The sequence below is a fragment of the Manacus vitellinus genome, unplaced genomic scaffold (assembly GCF_001715985.3).
Source record: "Manacus vitellinus isolate BGI_N305 unplaced genomic scaffold, ASM171598v3 scaffold_3_pilon, whole genome shotgun sequence".
NCBI classification, from domain to species: domain Eukaryota; kingdom Metazoa; phylum Chordata; class Aves; order Passeriformes; family Pipridae; genus Manacus; species Manacus vitellinus.
In genome coordinates this window covers 6,151,161-6,170,199 of record NW_021940535.1, presented here as the reverse complement: position 1 = coordinate 6,170,199, position 19,039 = coordinate 6,151,161, and the positions used below count along the sequence as shown (strand labels likewise).

The 19,039-nt window shown below is 37.4% G+C and overlaps 1 protein-coding gene across 29 annotated transcripts in view; it reads left to right on the top strand.

Moving 5' to 3' along the window:
- CLASP2 (cytoplasmic linker associated protein 2) overlaps window positions 1-5,849 on the top strand; it is a 143,576-nt gene extending 137,727 nt beyond the window's left edge. For all 29 annotated transcript variants that reach the window (XM_018075237.2, XM_018075234.2, XM_018075244.2 and 26 more), the window contains 3 exons: window positions 1,100-1,306; window positions 2,448-2,564; window positions 3,614-5,849. In XM_018075237.2, the coding sequence (XP_017930726.2) occupies window positions 1,100-1,306; window positions 2,448-2,564; window positions 3,614-3,700 (411 nt within the window). In that variant the 3' untranslated portion in view covers window positions 3,701-5,849. The remainder of the gene's footprint in view (window positions 1-1,099; window positions 1,307-2,447; window positions 2,565-3,613) is intronic.
- The last annotated feature ends 13,190 nt before the right edge of the window (window positions 5,850-19,039 follow it).

The window sequence follows — 19,039 nt, the reverse complement described above, 5'->3', positions numbered from 1 at the left end:
GAAGGTATCCAAGGAGGAGTTGGTTGTAGCCAAGAATAGTGAGGGGGTTCAGAAGAAGGGTAACTGTAACCTTGCTCAAAAGTATTTGTGATGCCTGCCTACACAGTAAAGGGTAATGCATGTGGATATAAGAAACACAAATACAGTAACCAGCCCACTATTAAGCAGTTGACATCAGTGTCACTGATGCTGTGGAAAGAATCCAGGTTTATTATTAAATGAGTATGTCTTCCCCATGCAAGGGCACTTACTCTGTGAAACTTAATGTGGAGTTTCAGGTTTTGAAGTCAATTGCGATTCCTTCCATGCCAGTTGACTTTATCACTCGCCTGATACTCGTTCCTCTTTTCCCTGCACCCTCTTGATTTGTTTCATGTAGTGTATTTATTAAATTGTCATGTCCCCATCATTCCTTCTCTATGGCTGTGCTTTTTTCTCTCTCAAGGTTTCATGTGTTATGAGTGAGAGAGAGTAAAGGGCACAAGGATGGAAAGAAACAGTTATGGAGGTTTTTGTACATCACTGGTGTACAAACCACCATCATTTTGTACAGTGGCTTGTCCTGCTAGATAACAGGTGCCACCACAGCACTAATATCAAGATCAGATGTTAATTTTCTCTCTTATGCCTATGTTGTGTCTTGAGCTTGTGTACCTTTCGACCTCCTACCTAATTACTCTCGTTGTGCTTGTTCTTCATATTCTTCAGGATTAACGTACTCTCGTCATAGTTTCTTTCAAAGATAGAGGGGAAGAAGAACAGCTAGATTGACTTCTAGAAATGGCAGTCTAGGCATATCATTAAACATGCTTTTGAAATGAATGTGAAAACATGTTTTATCAGTGATCACCAACGTAACAAGCAATAACAAATGACAAGAAATTACATGCCAGCAAAGGTAGTATGGGAAAGAGTTGTGTTTTTAAGAAATTATGTCCAACAGTTGGAATCAATTACCTCTTCACATATTTCTACAATATTGTAGAGCTCTTGATAGGAAATGTTTATACTCAAAACCATTTAGTGCCAGACAACAAACTATAGTGTACCAGTCTCATATAACTCATTTTTCTATGTCTTTTACTTATTCTTTCAATAGGTGGTGAGATCTGCTGAAGAAGCTGCTTCCATGCTGGCCACTTCCATTAGCCCAGATCAGTGCATCAAAGTTCTCTGTCCAATTATCCAAACTGCAGATTACCCCATTAATCTGGCTGCAATCAAAATGCAGACAAAAGTTATAGAAAGAGTATCTAAAGAAACCCTTACTCAGCTTCTACCAGAGATTGTGCCAGGTCTAATACAGGTAAGGAGAGAAGAAAGAAGAAAAGAGAGGAAAACAGACAAACCAGAAAAAAACCCGTGTATACCTAAGAATTGCAAAGACTTTGCAAATAGTATCACTTGGTTCTCATGAAGGATTTCATGTGTCTGATTGTTGATGGCTGCCTTAACCCAAAATAACTCATATAGTGGGAACAAACTCTTTGATTAGCAAGTAGCTAAATTATAACTGTGATTAGTACTCAAAGGAAATATCAGTGGGATATAAAGCACTGGTTATAGTTAAGCTTGGTAGATACTTTTAGTTACAAAATAATTTTTGTTGTTTGTACCTTTTTCCAGGTTATATAATTTGGTCTGAAATTCTCCATGTTGTATTTGTGTGTAATGTTGGGTTTTATCACTTGGGGTTTGGGGGAGGCGAGAGGAAAGAAGCAGTTGTTTGGGGATAGTTAAATAAAACAAGAAGAATATCAGAGGTTTCTCTTCCTTTGTCTTTAAAAATAAATTCTTTCCTACCTTATCAAGAGCCAAAATATTCCCTCTGATGGATAAAGACTTTTCAGAGTTGACAGCTGAATTCTGCAGATGTCTGCCTTTAATGGGTGTGATCCATACATCTGTCTGCAGGAAGGTAGAGGCAGAGAAGAGACCCCCTGAGAAGGGAGTCTGAGTGAGACAGCCAGGCATGGGATGCTAGCAAAGTGGCAAAAGAAACAAAAATCATTAAAGAAAGAGATGACTGTTAATAAAAGAATCTTTAGCTGTTATGAGAGTTCTTCTTTCAGAGTTAGGAAGCTCTAAACTGTGAGTGGTCTTCTGCTTTAAGTAAATATCTGTATAATCTAGAACAGTTCTCTTAACATACTCCCCTATTGCATGACAGCAGCTCTGTTTTCAGTGTAACTTATGAACAGGATTGTGTGGGTTTTAAATTCAGCCTGGAAAGTGATTATCGATGGTGATTAATAAGCAGCCTACTTTTTAACTGCATGCTCTGTATCAGCAGTGTTTGTTTTGTTGTTGGAATGCTTTATTGGGCTACACTAGCATTAATTTACTGTACACTTCGATGTATTTATTACAGTAAATAAGTAAATAGCTTTCTGAGGCTTTTAATCATTAACTGATAAGGTATTAATGTTAATTTTATTGCTTTCTAGGGTTATGATAATTCAGAGAGCAGCGTTCGTAAGGCATGTGTTTTCTGCCTTGTAGCCATTCATGCAGTAATTGGTGATGAACTAAAACCACATCTCAGTCAACTCACTGGCAGTAAAGTAAGTAAAAGATACCATTTAAAGAAATCTGGGTTCATAATTGCATGTATGCATTTGCATTTTGGTTGCTATTGCCAGAAAGTTTCAATCAATTATGTACTTGAAGGAGAATATCAGGGCTGCTGAAACCCTCTGAGCATTAATATAACTTCACCATAAAATATGGAAAACTGAAAGTCTGTATGTATTTATTTATGCAAGAGTACAAACTTTAGCATCAAGATAATTACTAAGCTATATTTCTTACTGCTTTTTAATGTGTTTTGTTACTTGTATGCAGGTAGTAGGGATAATGGCTATACTCAGTATGGCTTTTCCTATCAATGTTTCTTGTCTTGTTTTTTATGCAAGTTCTGATTGGAAAACAAGGAATGTAATATGTAGATGTTAAACACAGAAGTTTTATTTATCCTTCCTCCTTGTTATTTTACTTTCATCAGTCCTTTCAGTACCTCTAATTTGAAATAATAGTAATGAGTCTGTGGTCCTTTTTGTTTCAGGGTATTTATGATTTTATTGACATTTCTTACATGCAGTTTTTTGCATGTAAACTGTTAATTGTGAATTTCTTTGTCCTTGGGAATAAAGCGGGACAATTAATTTTCTGTATCTGTAAAGACTGTTGTATCTTAAAAATACTCTCTGGCAATGATTGTATTTAAAGTGATTCTAGGCAATATTGGAAGTGTTAGTAAGTACCAGCATCAACAACTCTGACTAGAGGCTTAAACCGTAATATTAATTTAAAAGAAAAAATCAACATAATCATATTTAGAACAGCATTGTAATTTGAGGAAATTATTCCATCTATCTTAATCTAACTACCTTAGATAATACTCTTCTTTATATCCTTGAAGAAACTTGAGCACTTTCTTTGTGACAAATTTTGCTTGTGTTTGATGTTTTCATTTGGCAAGTATGTTCCCTTTGAATCAGCTGTGTAAAATATAATTTTTGGGGGGAAAAGAAAAAGGATTAATGTACCATTCCTGTAGTCTGTCTGTAAGTTTGAAAATAATAAACAAAGTCAATTTGTCTTAAATTTGCAGATGAAATTATTGAACCTTTACATCAAACGTGCACAAACAGGCTCTGGAGCAGGAGATACAGCAGCAGATATGTCTGGACAAAGCTAATGAAGCTGACAAGAGTTACCCAGGTCTCCTAAAGCAAGGGCAAGGCCCTCTTCAGTGAAAGGAAAATCCTTACATACAACTTCTGGAACTTTTTTCTTGGGTTTATTTTTTTCCCCCCCTTTTTTTTGTTTTTGTTTTTTTTTTTCTTTAACCAACGGCTGTCCTCAGCCTGCATGTGACTGTTGCAATAGAATTATTCCAAATCCAAGGAAAAACAGTATTAACATCAGTTGATCAAAGCAGAATAAAATTTTAAAATAATCTTATCCATCAGTTACCCTGTTCATAATCCTCTGTGTCTTCCCATTAACTTTTGCCAGTGTTACTGTATTAAAAAAAGATTTTTTTAATGCTAATTAAAAAAGTATGCTTTAAGCTTCAGAAGTTAAAATATAAATTCTGTTGCTTTACTCAGCTGCAGATAACATTACTTTTTTATTGCTGTTTCCTTTGAATATCATGTCCTTCGCTAGAAACAAGAAGTGATGTGAAACAAGGCTGAACTAGTCTGAACTGCAGTGAGACTCGTTCACTGTGTTGGTGGTTCATCATCTTATTTACAGCTTGTTTGGGATATTCTGGAGATTGAGAAATACGCCTATAAAAAGAAAGCTGGATTGATCCAGTTCTGTAAAAGTGATATTGTTCATTGGTTGTATGTTTGTTGCATAAATAAGAATTTAGTGTGCGCAGCAGAGGACTGGTACAACCAGTACCTCTTAATGTGGAAGACAGCCCTGCCAGGGCAGCATTGCCGACCTGGTGATAGCGTGGCACTCTGCTATCGAGCAGCAGAGTTAATGGTCACTTGATGGACGTGAACCATCCTTGTCACCTTTCGTTCTTCAAGCAGGATGCTTCAGAATGGAGTGCTCTGCCCAAGCATGCTCAGTATGTACTTATCTTTATCACTAGAATGTTTCCTCTCAACCTAATTGCTGGAACAAGTAGTCTTGTATTGTAACTCACATGGGATTTTATGACAACAGTGCAGAAAACTATTTATTCCTTACCTTCCTAAAAGCACCAAGATTTTCTGCATTGAATTTAAATGGGGGGAGGTGGGGGAATAGTCACAAATGCTATGGATCTTGCCACCTTTTAATTTAAAGAAGAATATATATTTTGGATGAGTAGGAAAAGCTGCACCAAATTATTTGCATGGTTTTCTTGAATAGCATCCTCAAGACCCATCTGGATTAAGGTGTGGAAATGTTTCAAGGGTTTGTTTTTCCATTTTTGAAAAAGAGTTAGTATATTGTGAATAATGGTTCTTTGTATTTATGAAGTTGATAATGGAAAGAGAACAAAGATAAGTAACTGTGTCCCTAAATGTTGTCTTTTTCTTTTTTTTTTCTTTTTTTATTTTCATGTTTTTGATATAAGCAGCAAGCTGATTTAACTGAGAAATGGGATGAAACAGTGCCCTTCCCAGGAATGGTGGACCTTTTTTTTTCCTGACTTTCTTCCCTTTGATTGTGATGTTGTCTAGTTGTAGGAAGTGTATCCTGATAAGAGAGAAAATTGTGGTGCCAAGGATGATGATCTATGCTAGGCTAAAATTCTCTCTACCTCTTCAGGGTGACTAATTTTTGACTGAGCTGCTGCATATAGCACCCAGTAGAAAAACTATCTACAGAAAAAAAAATCTTCTTTATTTTTGTTTTCCAAATTATCACTTAATGTGTATTCCGAACTCTGCTCTTCAACATTGCAGCCAAATATCATAAGAAACTACTTACACACTTTACTTGCTAGGAACCCTGAAAAACAAAACTGAATAAAAAAATTAAGTCAGATGCTTGTAGTTACATGAAAGGTTGTTTTTACTTTAGTTTGAAGTGAATGCAATAGAAAGAGCTAAGATGTGGTTATTAAAGAAGCAATGCCATTACAGAGATTTATTTGGAGGAAAAGTTGTAGAAATATATGTAAAGACTTAAAACCAAGACTGTCATAACACATTGCTAGCCCTTTTTAGCAGCTACATCAAGAAAATAGTATCTCCTCTTTCTTTCCTTTGTTACGTGTAACATCCTTGTTGTTTTCTACTGTTTAATTACATTGTGTATTTATAGTTCTATGCTTACCATTGTGCATATACTGGCAATAAAATGTACATAACATTACTTAAAAGATTAGCAATGTATACATTCTGGTTTTCTGCTTTATTTGATCACATGCTATAAGAAAAATTATAAATGTGATTGATACAACATTGGTTTTAAAAAAAAATTATCTTAATCTTCATGTTTTGTGTGTCCAAATGATGTTTCTTTATATACTTTTGTTACTAAATCTGACTTGGCATTTGAGAACATGCTGTGAATATAGGTGTGCTAGACAAATTTTTTAAAAATTGAATAGAGTCTTTATGAACACAGTTTCTTTCATCTAGGCAGGTTTCTTGTTTATTATTTCATTTGTTTGCACATTATACATCATTTGCATTTTATTTTTTTAATATTTAAAAAAATATTTTTCAGTCTACAATCCTGTAGTTGTTACATTTTGATTATACAAAAGGTCACTTAAAAAAATTGCACAAATTCTAAGCTTAATAGTCCTTCCTGTATGTTATTCCTGCATTTTCTGTAGGTAATATTTCTTTTCAGAGGATCATTGCAAGATGACTTTATTTGTCATCTTTTTGAAGATGCTATTTCATACTGAAAATATAAGTTATTGAAACATACAGTATATATTCTGGATGAAACCTAGTTTTTTTATGTGTAAACAAAAGTTGGTAAGAAAGAAATGGTCCTGTATGACTGAAAAATTTTGCTCCAGGTGGGGGGGAGAAAGATATTTACATAAAAGTTTTTTCATTAGTTTTGCTTTTAAGCCATCTTTAAATGGAGATATCCCATGTATTAAAAATCTGAATGCAATATATTTAAATTAATATTTTACTCATGATATGACTAGTTCTGTTTCCAACGAAGATGGGGTTGCTATCTTTGTAAACAGGTGGAATCTGTTTATATTACATGAAGCCATCAGCATGTAAGAATTTGGAAAGAAAATTATTTCCACGGCAGCCAGTTATCAGATTCACTGCATTGCTTTTGCCTTCATTTCCTATATTATAAATAGACATTAGCTCAGTTAAATTCAAGCAGTGATTAGTCATGCCTTATGTTCCTTCTGGAGGTGGTTTCTCTAATGGATTAGCATAAAGATCTGGGAAAAACTAGGACAGATATAAGTTGCTGTTCTTTCAGAAAGGGGTTCTGTATGTTCTCTCTAATATCCTGTCAGGATAGGTCATTGCAGTCATTTGGATACCAAAATGTAAATCTTAAAGGTTGAGTTTGGGCTTAAAACAAGAAGGAGAAGGAAAGCTACATGCAGAATCAGGATAAGAAATGCATATCTTGGATGTCTCAGACTTTGATGTCATTTGCTTTAAAGAATTTTGAGTAACACATTATGTTCAGCTGAAGCAAGGAAGTTGGGATAATAAATGTAAATTGAAAGGAGAGCTGATGATGTAAATTTTCCTGAGTTGGCTTGCTTGTTTGTTTTTGAAGATAAAGGTTGGAACAGATTGAGTTGTGTTTATTATTTGCGGTCTGAGTCCCAGAGCAAAAAGAACAAACATTTGTATCCTGAAATACTTACATATTCTTAGTAGTTTCTATGAATGCTTAAACATTTAAGTAAATTCACAAACCTACCCATGTAAAAATTCTATTGAGAATGCAGGCCCAAACTGCTCATGGTTTTAATTTTCAGCAGAGGAATTCAAATTGTGCATATGACATTGTCCCTTTTCAAACAATCAGAAAAGCAAAAATAATCTTGGGGAATAAATATGTTGAATTACTCTGCAGTTACTCCCTGTGGTAGCTGGTGAGAATGGTTCCACTGGCTGTGTCAGGTTGGGATTCAGCAAACACACAGAACACAATAAACATAAATATGATGAGGATGAATAGGCCGTTTGGGAACTGCAGGATTATCTAAAGAATGACAACTAGTACTTTCTCCCAATTAAAACAGTAAACAGATTTGTAGTTCCAGTCTACTTCCAGGTAAGATGAAAGTCAATATTCATACTACATTCACTGAAGAAAACGTCTTAAATTTTCCTCCTTACATTTCCCAATTAAGCTTTTCAACTCGTTAAAAGCACATACTTTGAAGATTTGCTTCATAATTTATGTATGTGTTCCACCTTCTTTTTTGTTAAAACAAGGAAGATTTTCAGTAATGTGGGAAGTTTGAGGAACTAATTATGCTAGTCAGGCAGGTAAAAAACTTCATTTACTCTTTTTCTATATTGCATATACATTTGTATGCTTAAGTATATTTTAAGACCTCAGGGTTCCCAAGCTGTGCAGCTTGGATTATGCCAGCTGAAGAAGTGTCTTCCTTTGCTGATAAAATTTTAGGATAATAAGTGTATTTACTAAGAAGTTCTCTACTGAAGGGACAGAATTGCAACTCTGTAAACTGCTGCTTAACAGTAATTCTTGAAAACTTGGAAAATGGTGTTTTGCAAGCAGTTTTGAATATGATTTCTGTTGAATATAAAAATTCTGTAACTCTTGATGTATTTTAGGTAGATAAAAATGTTCCTAGTGGGGATATTTTGAGGGAGTAAGATTTTTAAAATTACGGATAATGAAACATGGAAAATATTTCTTCAGTGGAAAAAGGAACATACCTTCATGTAACTGTTTGATAGCCAGTTACAGGGATATCAGACCAGAGTTAGAAAGGTAACTAAACTTGATCTTGGACATCAACATTTTTACAAGTTTTCTTTTTCAGTGTCCTTTCTTTCCTAGATCATGATATTGCCCACCAATGCTCATCTTTGGACCTCTCTCAACTCATACTACAACCAGGACTGGAGATGGTTCTTGGAACTATATGTCAGGCTAGATTCAAAAGTAGTGCCCGTCTGTCCAAGAAAGATCTGTAGCAGTAAAAGCAAGCTGTAGATTTAAGTTATGCAGTAGACAGACATTCTCAAAAGTCAGCTGGACTGGTTTAGGTATTCCCTCACCATCTATTCATCTCTGCCCCTGGCAGAGCCAACAAAGTACTTTGTGGGAGCTCCCCTACTCTATTCCTCACAAATCAGATTGGGGAACAATCTCTGGTCCTCCAGCAGCACCCTGGGCTCACAGAGATGCTGGCAAAATGAATGAACATCTGTTCTGGGCTTTGAGGGTCTGCCTGTATTGTGGGGGGAAGAAAGAGAATACAAAAAAAAAAAAAACTTAGCACAGTTTGTTTAACCTGAGCACATGTAGCTCATGTCAAAATACCAGAGAAGACGAACTGTTGATTTCAGTGTAGATAAACAGGTCAAGTGCAAGCCTGTAGGGGAGCTGGATGTGCGTTTCATTTAAAATTGCAGATTAGCATGTTTTAAAATGCTTAATTAATCTATATGCTAGTCTGAAATAACGCATTTGAAATGTAAATAATGGTAGGCAACTGCAAAATGCCTTTAATCTGGAAAAATAGTGATTTCCGGCCTGTTACTTTGTGTCCTTTCAGCATAACTTAAACTGATGCAGATAAAACACTTTTACACCATAGCTCAATGTCATTGTAGATGGCTGCATCTTATATAAAGAATTTCTGAGCTGTTTGATGCGGTTTTTGATCTTCCAGATTACAGCTGTGGCCATGTTGGCCAGCTAATCAGTTGAACTATTTTACCAAGACAAAATTATCTGTTTCCTCTGAGGAATTTTCATGCATTACTATTTATATAGCCTGTATAAGAGGGGAAATCTAAATTTGTTAAGATATAAGTCTTAAACTTTTTAAAAGCTTACTTGAAGTAAGAGTTGGTATCATCAGAGGCTGCCTTTTCTCAGAAGCCACTGCTTCTTGAGCCATATAAGAACATTTTTGCCCTGTTAGGAAGTGGAAAACGCAGGTTTGTTAGAAAATATGAGAAGAAAGACATGGTGTAATATACCTAATTTTAAGCCCCTGTTAACTTGCAGCTATTGTTCTTAAAAACCTTAAAACCCCTGTGTAATTGATAGTGTTTTTAGGAAGGGGGTTTTCTTGGAATACACATCATCACACTTTCTGCTTTGGGAATTAAGACGAAAATAGTGATGTAGGAGGATTTTGTCCACAAAGCCAAGACAGCCTAATGATAGAAAATGTTAGACCTGGCAGGGTACCAAAGCTGCCTCAGAGCCTCAGGTAAAAGGGACTCAGTCCATTAGGAATGAGAAGGAACTGAGTGCTCTTTTCTGTGTTACAACATGCGGGAAGCCTACATGGCTGCAGCACTCTGGGAGTCCGAACACTGATTTTTAGGCTATCAAGTATGTTCACAGAAAGCACAGAATACCAGACTAACAACTACTTGAACTTGTCCACCTTTACAGACTTCTTAGTTGTCAAAAAAAAAAAAAAACCAAAAAAACAAACAAAACAAAAAAAACCAAACAAACAAAAGAAAAAAAAACCACACCAGACTCCACCATTTTCCACAGCCATAAAAATGTGGTAATTTGACTTGGGTATGTGATATGTTAAATCAAAATTTTCTCTGGTCAGTGATGCTGTCTAAATCTCTGTGCCTACAAATGATCTCCATATGATAGGTTTCTTTATAGGCTTTAGTGTTCCTAAAAGGCAGCAGAAGAAAGCACAGGTAATATTTGCGATTCTCCGTCTTGTAAGATGTGAAGTCACTAAGACATTTATTCCTCAGTTCATATCTCAACACCTTCCAGCATCCTGAGATGCAGAAGTAGGTAGTGTGAGGAATATGACTATGGAGAAATAAACCACAGACCAGGAATGCTCTGTAATGGAGACTTCTTTAAAAGGAGATAGACCCCACGAGGAAAGGATCGTGCCCTGCATTCTTCAGAACAAGCCAAACCTATGTTTGTTGTAATCTGACACTTGAGCATTGGAAGCAATTCATATTTCTCTTTTACATATAAAGTTACTTCTTCGAGTGCCCCATATCAAGGAGACACTGAAGCAAGTCCAAGCACAGAGTCTGTTACATACCTGTTTCACCAAAGTGACCAGAAGGGGCTGTTGAATCATTTAGTGTCCTCAGCACTGTTATGTATCAAGCAGAGTGCCATTCTGGTCAGATGCCCTGCTACACGTTACCTTGTCCCTGTGCTGCCAGTGCCCTAAGATTTCTACTGCAATTTAGGAGGTCTACTAAAAGTGCTCTTTGTGAGTGTTTCCATTTCCCCTTTCCTTTTGTTGGCAAGCCTGCTGCTTTCTGTATCACAGAGGGAGGACTGGTAAGTGAGCAGTTCTTGCAGTGCTTCAGTGTTCAGCAGGCCCAGACTATGACATCTAAAACCATCCAACAGTCCAGATTAAAGGTGGCAGGTGGACATGGAGAACGTGCAGGCATTGCTGCTTATCTTTAATTGCACTACACAGACACAGGGCAGTGCTGTTCACAGGCTGTTTATCAGCAGTGACCACGTACTTCTGCCACCCTCAGATGACCAGACATAGCAAAAGAACTGGGCTGGATCAGCCCTTAACATGTCAGGAGATGTGTGGAGAACTGCAAGTCAGTGCAGCAATGGATCACATGCAGAAGTTATTCTTGCTTGTGATTGTTACTCATCAGTGATTTTAAGTTCACTATAGTGAATACAGTCGCACTAACAAGGTATAAAGGAGAGACAGAGAGGTTGTGTGTTCAAACAGTAAGAGGGGCTAGAAATGGGTGTCAGCACCTTTCACATTGATGTATAATGGATTCATAGCCCATGCAAGCAGGCAATATCATCTAGACTTGAATACCTCACTGTTCCACCGTGATCTAGTTGAGCAGGGTCACTGGTGTCTGATTTGACAGCTGTTTTCATTCCAAAGCTACCCTGTACTGGGTAACAACTGTTACACAACCAAAAAGAGTCCAAAAACTAAACAGGATGCATCAAAATAACAATACTTTCTTCTCTATAATCTGTTTTGGGAATAAAGTATACAGAGATTGCTTCTGGATAAATATAAAACTTTCTTTTGATTTTAAACTGATCTGCTATTTTAAGCACAACTAAAAGTCATCACGGGACGGCAAAAACTTCCATTAAATAAAATTTTCAGAATATATACTGAATTCACAGTGTCTTACATTGTACCTGATTAGTTTTTCCATGTATTGTCTGTAGAACAGTTTTCACTTGTTCAAAGAGCAAAGATGACATTCTGTATATATACTAATATTTCAGGTTGTTGTACTTCTCAGAAGGGCAATCAGAAAAACTGTGGGGAGTCTGATCACTATAAAAAAGATTAGTAGCAAGCTGAATGATGCCTTAGGAGACCTCATAATTTTGGATGTGGCTCATGGAAAAAAGTCCAGTAAAGTTTGCAGGCACCATATGCTAAAGTACTTAACTTCAGCACAGATCCACCCATTAGGCAAAACATGAGCCTCCCCACCTTAAATTTCATGTTGGACTTTGCATGCCATACACAAGCCTTAGAGCATGAAATGTTTTAAATAAATAATGTCTTGTTGTTTGTATATACAGTGCTCCTGTGCTGAGATCTGTGAACTTATTGGGTAGATCATAAAGCAAGAAAAAAAAATAGCCCCTTAACAATAAACAGTACGAGGTAAAAAACTCACCTTATTTGTCCCCAAACTTGAAGGACCGTGTAACCACATACCTTTATGTCTGGAGGTTAGTCAAGGGCAGCAGGTGTGGGTGTGGGGAATATACAGTGTTTCACAAGGCAAAATACCAGGATTAAATATAACCTGGGAAGTTTATCCTAATTTAAAAAACTAAGTTCTACTGGACTTGAAGTTTTATCCATATACTGTTTGCAACAAACATCAGTCAAAACACAAAACTGAAGAGGAGAAAGAAAAGAAACACTGGATTTTGATTTTTTTTTTGGTAGTATTTAATTTCAGTTTGAATAATAACATTTTTTTCTACATATTCTGTCTATTTAATTTTCCATACAAGGAACTTAAAGCAACTATGAATGATAAGTGTTTTTATCAAACCCCAGAGGGAGGAAAAGACAAGCAAAATTTCCTCTTTCACAGTGCTTTTGCATGGAAATCCACAAGATTTGGTTGTGCTTTGCTTTTCTTATACCACCAGTGGGTGCAGTGGGATAGGATGGTTTGTAGCAGCAGTTTTTGTGGCCACGGTCTCTCAAGTAGGAAATAATTTGCATACCATGAGGGGCACCTGTAACACGGGCCTTGGGACTTCTGCCTTTTATAACAAGCAGGCACTTAGAAACTCAGGTCAGAATAGTTGCCATTATTTCACCCTCCCCTACTGATAAACACCCCATGTTTGCTGTGATGCTCCTGTATTTTATTACGGCCTCCAACTGTGGATGGTAGTGTCAAAGCTCTGTTAACACCTGGGCAAGCTAATGACCAAGGACTGAAATCAGAGAACTAAAGCACTGAGGCCTCACAGCTCTCGCTCACTATCCACACTCAAAATATCTAGGGTGAACCCAGGCCAGTAGCTGAATCTGGCTGTGCTCCCCTGGGTGGTCATTTTCAATGAAAGCAAGTTGTCTGTCGTGATGTAGGAACAAATCTACGACTGATATATTGTGTTTGTGCTATTTAAAAAACATCAACACTAATTCTGAAAGGGCTAGTAACGAAGTCTACTGTTCTCAAGGTGAAAAAATGGGAGTCTCGATTGCTTTTGCTCCCAAGTTCTCTCCTGGACTTCTCAAAAAAAAAAAAAAAGAAAAAAAAGAAAAAAAAGAGACTCATTAAAACTGCAGTGTTCCCAGCTGCTGTTTGACAAACCAGGATCTGTCAAAAGGGACAGACTACTTTTGGGGAGTAGTCAGATGATTTAAAGCCACATCAGCTGTGTGGGATATTTGGAGAGGTGGGAGCCATTCTGTGGTAAGAGACTGAAAGCTCTTTAAGTGAAGAGGAATCTGTGGTGTTACTCCTTCCATTCAATAGAAATACAAGTCACAGAAGAAAACAGATGCCTAACCTCTATGTGGGAAGCTCATATCAACCCCAAGGGAAGAGTGTGAAAGTGATTTGTGAGATGTGTAGTCCTTTCCATGAGAATAATCAGTGCAAAGGGAAATGGGTCTTCCAAATACAATGCACCATACACATTTAACTCCTTTGCCTAAATCTAGGGCTAAAGTGATTCTATTTTATGAGTGATTCTATTTTATGATTTGACAGTAAACGGAGTAAACCAGTGAGCAGGATATGTGTTCTTTTTCTACAGTCACCGAAATCAAAAATTATTAAGAAATTACAACAGTGGTCACTGGGACACATGCAGGAGGATGCTTATTATGAGTATGCAGTTACATATATACACTTGAGTGGAAAAACTAACCTTGAAAAGGCTTGTCCAGCTCTCATCCTTGCTGGAGCAAAGACCAATTTGTGTACACGAGCTGATCTGTGTTATAACAGCCCTCCTTGAGGTACCTATGTACTTCTTGGAAGAAAATAGTCTCTTAGAATCACTAAGGCAGCAGTCCCAGTTCTTATCTGCTTTTGTGAACGGCATCACAAGTAATGTGTATTTGAAGTTTTTTCTGATTGCTGCATATTACTATCACTTTATTATGAAATAATTCCTTTTTGTTTCCCAAAACCTTGCTCTTTGATGCTCTAATTTTCATAGCCTGGGTGTTGCCACAATATTGTAATACCTTTTAGAAGTATCTTTTTATAGTGTGAACTGGTGTTTAAAAAAACAAAAGTAACAAAGCCGCCACTGAACTACTACTATTTACTCGTAGTCCTTCCTATTTCAAGCAGAATGGCTGCCCTCTGCAGGTAACTGTTTTCAGATGAGGATTTTGGATGTGTGCCCCCTCTTATTTCTGAGTGTCAAGGCCTTTGCAGGATCAACCAGTGCTATTTTATGTGTTTTAAAATTGATATTACAATCTTGCCTGCAAAACCCAGCAAACAAATGGCACTGAGATATGTGTGCCAAGCAGCTGTTTTGCATCTGAATGTGATTTTTCCCTAAAGTGAGGGTGTGAGGGTAGTATTGGGTGGGTGTTGGAGTCAATATTTTTCCTGCAATTTGACAGTGTTTTCATTGTTGGGATTTTTATTTTATTCATTGTTCATGACAATAAGGTAGCTATAAAGTTATATTCTGTAGTAGCCTGCTATTTGAATGGAATGAACAGGCAAAAAGGATACACTGCTAAGGCATCTTGCTCACCTTAAAAGTCATTGTATGTTCCACATTTTTCTTTTTCTCTGCAGTCAGTTGTGCCTATGTAGGTTATAGTGTGTAAGTTCTCTGAGTGGACTGTGTGAAGAGGAAGCTCTGTGCCTCTCTGAGGCAGAAGTGCTATGAAGTTGCCCTTTCTCCTGGCTGTGTGACACACAGTTTGCTCAGTGACACTCAGTGTGGACGGAGGGGAGGAGGGAAACGGGGATGGTGGGGAGATCTGAGGTGCACCTGATGTCACATCAGGTAGTAACAAAGCCTTGTAGCTGGGCAGCAGCCAGCAGTGCAGCAGGTTTGGGAGCAGCAGAGTATGTGGGGACCAGCCAAGACATCAGCTACCTGCCTCTTTTGGAGAGAGGGACATTGGCAAACTTGCTGGCAGCAGCTCAACATAAAGGTCTGAGAGGAACCCAGCTGCAACTTTAATCTGAATGCGTGTATTTGTTTTCTCTTTCCATTCTCCCGTCACTGCAGTGACCATCTCCTGGCTGAGCACAACACTCCATCTCATCCCAAGATGCTTTTCTGGCACAGCCAGCCCGAACATTATCACCATCACCAGTATCCCACCAGTAACAACAGCTACTTGCGGTAAGAGAAGAATGGGCATGACTTTTAATCATAATAATAATTATAATTATAATCATAATAATTATAATCATAATAATAATAATAACAAGAATGCAGACTGTATGGCCTTTGCTAATTCACAAGTTCAAGCCTTCAAATAGAGCTGGTTATTTGAAAATAATTTGTGCAGTACAGTCAACATAGTGGAGATTTACTTTACTACAGCTCTACAATTTTCACAAGCCATGACACCACGTGTGCTACTAACAGTGATAGGAATGTTTTGCTGCTTAATATGATACAGATGTGGTATTTTTTTGTTTATTTTTCTAATTACATTTGCAGTCTGTAGATAAAATCTGTTTATATGAAGTAATACAGACTTAGAAATACCTTGATGTTTCCCATCTACTTTGATTATTTGCTGAAGCTCAACTGATCTGCAGGACTAGGACTATGGGCTGCTTGTTATATCAGTCCAGGCACACTGCCTAAATAAATGCTTTGCATTGAAATTCTGATGCAATGTACAGGTTATTGCATCAGCATATTCCTGTGAGCTATGAACCTAATGTACCTCTTCGTGACTAAAATATTTTTTGTCTACTATATTCAAATTTTTCTTATAATTAAAAATGATTATGCTTTGACAAAAGCTAGGCTCATAAATTCCTGATAATCTTGACGTTAACTGAGTTTCAATTTATAGTGTGGTCTACTCTTTTTATTAAACTTTAGCTTATTACTTTTTGGCTAAAAATAATGTATGTAAACATGATAGTGTGTAATCATCTTGACATGGTTCTTTCTGTGGTGGTAGTTGCACACTGTTGTATCACAGCATTACTTCTGCTCTTGTCGAACTGTTGAGTAGCATGTTTTTATTAGAAACGTATTAAGTTTTAGATTTTAAAACTAACAAACAAACAAGCAAACCCCAAAGGAATTGAGGGTTCCAAAGTGTGAAACTAATGAAACTGCAGTGGCATTTTATAAAATCAATCCACCTCAGTACAAAGGCCAGTTGAAATTTAGATTGGCTAACACAAATACATAGCAAACACAATGCTGTTTCTATTGACTCAAGCAATAAACCAGAAATGAAGGACAGGTGCTCAAGTTCCCTGATGCAATCCTGTTTGCAAGTGACATGCACAGTTCCCAGGGCAAAAGGAACCAAACCACCAGGGAAAGTGAGGATGTCCACTCACACCTCCAGTCCTCCCTCTGTTCAGCCTCACGGAGGTGTGTCCCTTCCTAGCTTTCCTCAGGGCCGAGTTCTCTCTCAGGGCCTGTTTTTCACTATGTCCTTGTCTTTCTTCATTGCTTCTGTTTTCCCACCCTTATCTAAAAATGTGCCATTTGAGTCTCTCTGAGGATGCTCTTCCCACACGCTTTTGAGCACCTTCCTTTAGTTTTGGAGGCAGCCTGCATCTGTGTTTTGGTATTGAAATACAGTATAGGGGGGATACTTCTATCAATGTAGATAGGCTGTGTACAGGAGCTCACAAGATTGCCCTTTGAGGCCGACTGTTTTGAGCAGGAAGAGCACAAACCAGCTCAGGCACAAGGCTTCAGTCTGGTCATAATCGTCAAGTTGCTTGGCTCTGTCCTTAGTGCTTTACCCTCAGCGAAGCACCACGCGTCAGTCCGACATCCTGACGTCAGTAAGGTTTATACAGAAGAAGCATTTGACTCAGGGGAGGATGCCAGCCAGCATTAGTGATGAGCATATGGAGAAAGGAGTGTCCTAGGATCCCCACATCCCAGCAGAACTACACTTGGAACACCTTTATGCAGATATGTCTGCAAAATGAGGCTCCCGCTGCCCGCACTTGCTCTCTGTTAGATCATGTCTCCAATTCCCGTTAGTGGATCTGCAGAAATGGAACAGCAGGGCCACAGGGAATGTCACCTCTGACAGGTTAGACCTGTGGATTTGGCCTGCTCAGAGTGTTAGAGAAGCAATTTGAAATCTCAAAATTCTTAACCCCCGTTTTAGACAATTACACCGGGCACATAGAAATCTTTAGACATCTGTCATGTCACCAAAGCTTGGGAGAGAACCAGGAGGAAAGCTGTATCATTCTAGAAAGCATATGGAGTCTTCTCTGTCCCACAGTCTCTGCTCTCAGCCGTACCAATAAGTAAATATTTAACAATTTAGGCAAAAAATCTGCAATCTCAAAACTGGTGCAGGTACCTAACTTGTGGGACTCTGCATGGGGCTTATATTCTCTATGTTGCAGAATATGAATTTTATTAGGGAAAAATGCATAAAAAAATCTACCAAATGTGCATAGCATGTAGCTTTTCAGATAAAAGAAAAAATGTCTTCACTTTAATATTCATATTTTAACAGAAAAAGGACACTTTGTGTCCTAAAAATACCTAAAGATAACATCTTCAGAAATGCTAAGTCTGTTTATCATGGACAAGCTACACCCAACTTTTTAAGACTGAACTGCAAGAGGATGGGTCTCACTGTATCCACTCAAGATACCCTTAGGAGAGGCTGGAATTTATGTCAGATAAAAACCAATTCCCAGTATAAAGTTCTCACCAATTTATGATCTTGTAACTGCTATATAGCTATGTTAATGCAAGTCTAGTAAGCAGATAAACCAGTTTTGCTATGCATAAATCAATCTGTATGTGGATTCTCTGGTCTTGGATCCTGTCTTAACTTATCTGACTGTCAGAAGTAGAAAGTGCATTACTTTTAGTTTCCTGCAAACCACCACCTTCTTTTGTACAATTTACAAAAGTGGGTTTTAGTGCTATTTCTGCTACCTTATTATGAAGTCCACTTTAGGTCCACACAAAGTCTGAGTTCTCAACTAAAACTCTAATCCTTCAGTGACAGGAGTTTTAGCTAACTTGGTAGCGACTCCTGTTGTATGCTGAATAATGCCTACTGATTTATTAAGTGGACCATAAACATCTCATAATAGTCAATGGAATTAATTAACGCCATCATTTGGGTTGTTGCCACCTTCAGAAGTGCTTCCATCCTAATAGTAAATTAAGGAATTCAAGGTATTCTTGTCAGGCTTAAAAGAGGAATTTTGCCTGTGGTGATTTCAGTTCTTCTCACTAATAGCTGTAACGTGGTAGCTAGTACCTATGCTAATGACTTGTCCATGAGCCCATGCCCTCTTCATAAATTTCCCTTTTTAAAGCTTCCCCTTATATGCAGATGAACTATTCATCTGTCCCCAGACAGGCAGAGAATTCTTACAGCAATTACAGCAGCAAAAAATACCAGTACCTTTTTTTGGAGAGGCTGGCAGTTGTGTTTTAACTTAACAAATTGCCTTTAAAGATCATAAATCATGGTCTGTGTGATTCTCTTTATCTTTGAGGATGTCATATGCACATTTTGAACAACAGCTAGTATTTTGTTAATCATTAATGAACTTAGGGCCTTCCTGACTTTATCTTTTGCAAAACTTGTGCAATTGTACTTAAAGCATGATCAAAATATGTTTTACAGTCTCAGTACTTTTCTGTAGTTTGCTCTCTGGATCTATCATTTTAATGAAACATCTCATAAAATTATTTAATTTTATGA